Source organism: Oratosquilla oratoria, chromosome 11, assembly GCF_046742065.1.
Source record: "Oratosquilla oratoria isolate Oo_2021 chromosome 11, ASM4674206v1, whole genome shotgun sequence".
Classification (NCBI taxonomy): domain Eukaryota; kingdom Metazoa; phylum Arthropoda; class Malacostraca; order Stomatopoda; family Squillidae; genus Oratosquilla; species Oratosquilla oratoria.
Genome location: NC_134787.1, coordinates 42,389,308 through 42,392,357, shown reverse-complemented (window position 1 = coordinate 42,392,357; position 3,050 = coordinate 42,389,308). Strand labels below are relative to the sequence as shown.

Genomic DNA, 3,050 nt, shown 5'->3' with positions numbered 1-3,050 from the left:
TTAACATTAGATCAAAGAATAAGCATGTAGTACGATATCTACTTTTCATTGAATGAAACACACACACACATACAGAAATTTCTATGCTGCTCTTCTATGGTGCCATCCCCTTTCAGGCGCAGTACAAGCTACGCAGTTCTGCTACTGCCGACTGGAAACCGGCATTGTAGTCACAGGTTACCTCGTTCATAATGTAATCGTCGCGCATGTCCTCGTAGAAATCATTGATGTCTGGACCCCCGATTAAAGCCCCATACAGTATATGATTGTTGGGTTCTAGAGAATTGTAGTCTGACCAGTCGCAGCTGGCCGGTGGATCGGGACAGGAACTACTAGCGTGGTGGGGGCGCTCGGGTGGGTTGTGGCCGAACCCGACCACGAAGCTCCTCCCGGCGTCTCCGAGGATGTAATGGATCTGTTTTTTGGCAAAGTCTCTGTAGATGTCGGGTTTGATACCCTGGGCAGCTGCCCGGAGGCATACAAAGGCGGCATTCGAGGCATAACGGAGGGATCCCCACTGAGAGATGTACACTAAACCCTTAGGTGTGCGGGGCTTATCGTTTATGATATAGTCGCAGAAGCTCGTGATAGCTTTTTTGTATTTCGTTTCATTCGTTAACTGGGCGAGGAGCACTTGGACGCCTGGGGCTTTCTGGTCCCAAGAGAACTCGTAAGGAATGCCCTCTTCATAATGACCAGCTGCTTCCTTTAGATAAAAATCCTCTTTGGTGGCTCTATAGAGCCAAACAGCTGACCACGCCAGTTCGTCTTCGTAGCCACCCCAGCTCTTATAGTACTCCTTGGCGTCGGTGATCGAATCAGAGTACTTTCCTCTGTAGGTATCAGCAAACTCGTACAGTTTCTTGGCGTGCTGGAGACAATCGTCGGCGTAGGTGGGGTCTGAGTCCCTGAAGAGGATGGAAGCTGCAGCCAGGGCGGCTGCCGTCTCTCCCGCCAGATCTGATCCGGGTTTGTCTTTGGTGATCTTGTAGGCAGGACGCTTCATCGTCATGTCCTCCGGTCTTCCCCAATAGGCATGGTCCAACTCTCCGTTGCCCACCTGCCCGTAGAAGACGAAGTCTGACACATGCGCCTTGATGAAATAGTCAGTGGCCCACTTGACGGCTTCTTTCATATGCTTCCATTCGCCTAAAAAGAAAAGAGAAGAATTAAGGAGCAAGGCTTAAAATCATAAAAGATAAGTAAATAAATTATGATACTTTAAGAACACTGCCAAACTCACCTGCATCTTTGTAGCTCCTTTTGTTCTCGATGGCTCCCCATGCCAATACGGTAGTTGCAGCGGCCATCGGGAATCCAAACTTCACATAATCACCAGCTGTTACACAAAATATCATAAAGATGGTGTTATCACTATCCCCCTTGGGGTGTGTGTGTGTGTGTGTGTGTGTGTGTGTGTGTGTGTGTGTGTGTGTGTGTGTGTGTGTGTGTGTGTGTGTGTGTGTGTGTGTGTGTGTGTGTGTGTGTGTGTGTGTGTGTGTGTGTGTGTGTGTGTGTGTGTGTGTGTGTGTGTGTGTGTGTGTGTGTGTGTGTGTGTGTGTGTGTGTGTGTGGGTGGGTGCGTGCGTGTGTGTGTGTGTGTGTGTGTGTGTGTGTGTGTGTGTGTGTGTGTGTGTGTGTGTGTGTGTGTGTGTGTGTGTGTGTGTGTGTGTGTGTGTGTGTGTGTGTGTTTCTATAGTCAATCCACTTAGTGATAGGTATACCATCTAAAAGCACTAGCGAATTATAATCATGAATCTGTAGATATCAAAATGCATACCATCATAATATCCTCCCTCTAAATCAATCCATTCGCCAGAATCTGCGTCCTTGGCATCATTCAAGGCAGAGTCTTTCCTCCATTTCACACGTTGAGATTGTGGCAGTTCTCCAGACCTCTGAGCCTCGTAGAAAAGAAGAGACTTGCGCAAGACTTCGTCGTAGTTGTAGGAAGCAGAATCGCATGTATTTTCTGACATTCATCCCGTTTTGGCATCATTGAAAATGAAAATATGAACCATTAGTAAAAAAGAATAATCTCCTTTTTCTGTTTATCTAAACAGTTGTATCTGAATAAAAACAACTATCTTCAATATTTACTAATACTTATCAAGTGTTGAAATAGTGAAAGGGGAACCATAAAAATGGATCTTGTGCTGAATCAAGAAGAATAAAAAAAAATTCCAAATTTACTTTTGCTATAAATCCTAATTTCAAGCTAATTTGAAGAATGCTAAGGCAGCGAGGTAAACGTTATAAAAAGGAAAGAGCAGGCAAGAGAGATGGACAAGCTGGTTCATTAAAAGGCACGTTATACATTCGAAGTCAGGTTTCATACACACGTCGAATTGATTTGACGGACAAAGTATCACACGCTGACGCCTCGCCGGATAAGGAAACACGTACTCGTATAATCCTTGATAATGATAATACCTCAACCACCCGCGTTTTCTATAGTAACCTGTTTCCTTTCCTCAATGTTTCCGTTATATTTGCCAGACCCCAACTACCAATTTGCGGACTGTGTTATTTTGTAGTTTATATTAGTTTTAACGATAACGCAAGCGAGTCTCAACAAACATATTGACCAATCAGATACATAGTTAGATGAGTAGGTAGATATATATAGATAGATAACAAAAAGGTAGATATACATATGTATCATAGTTAAGTACATTCCCCATAAACAAAGAGCATGAGATGTAAGTCACTGATTCCATGCTACTACAGAATAAAGTATTATGTACAATAGCCGAAACAAACTCTAGGCCTTATGGCATGCGAAAAAGAGTTGTAGTTCATTCTGTTTCCTTATTTCTGTTTAGGCATAGTTTCAGTCTAAGTTTCTTAGGCCAATGGAAAGAAATGTAATGTTGTAATTCTTTATTGACAGACTTTAGGATATAATCTTTGTTCTTCATTGTTCTTTGAATCTGTTCTCAGTTATTTGTGCCAACCAAAAATTTATATCTTGATATCTAATTGGATTAAGAATGCCAGAGAGAAGTTCTAGACTTGTGGCAGAAAGATGACTTTATGGTAATTGATACA

The 3,050-nt window shown here is 43.0% G+C and overlaps 1 protein-coding gene across 1 annotated transcript; it reads right to left on the bottom strand.

The window, feature by feature from the left end:
• Positions 1-1,978, bottom strand: LOC143030026 (endoglucanase A-like). Its single transcript, XM_076193233.1, has 3 exons — positions 1,780-1,978; positions 1,244-1,339; positions 1-1,149 (listed from the first exon to the last, which is right to left on the bottom strand). Exons 1-3 carry the CDS (start codon positions 1,976-1,978, stop codon positions 113-115), a joined length of 1,332 nt encoding a protein of 443 aa, XP_076049348.1. The 3' UTR covers positions 1-112.
• Between the last annotated feature and the right edge of the window lie 1,072 nt (positions 1,979-3,050).

Bases quoted from the DNA above. Each gene is read 5' to 3' on its own strand.
- LOC143030026 (XM_076193233.1), bottom strand. From the start codon at position 1,978: ATGTCAGAAAATACATGCGATTCTGCTTCCTACAACTACGACGAAGTC. The intron at 1,340-1,779 runs GTATGCATTTTG...TTTGTGTAACAG, and splicing joins AGAGGGAGGATATTATGATG to CTGGTGATTATGTGAAGTTT. The intron at 1,150-1,243 runs GTGAGTTTGGCA...TTTTCTTTTTAG, and splicing joins AAGGAGCTACAAAGATGCAG to GCGAATGGAAGCATATGAAA.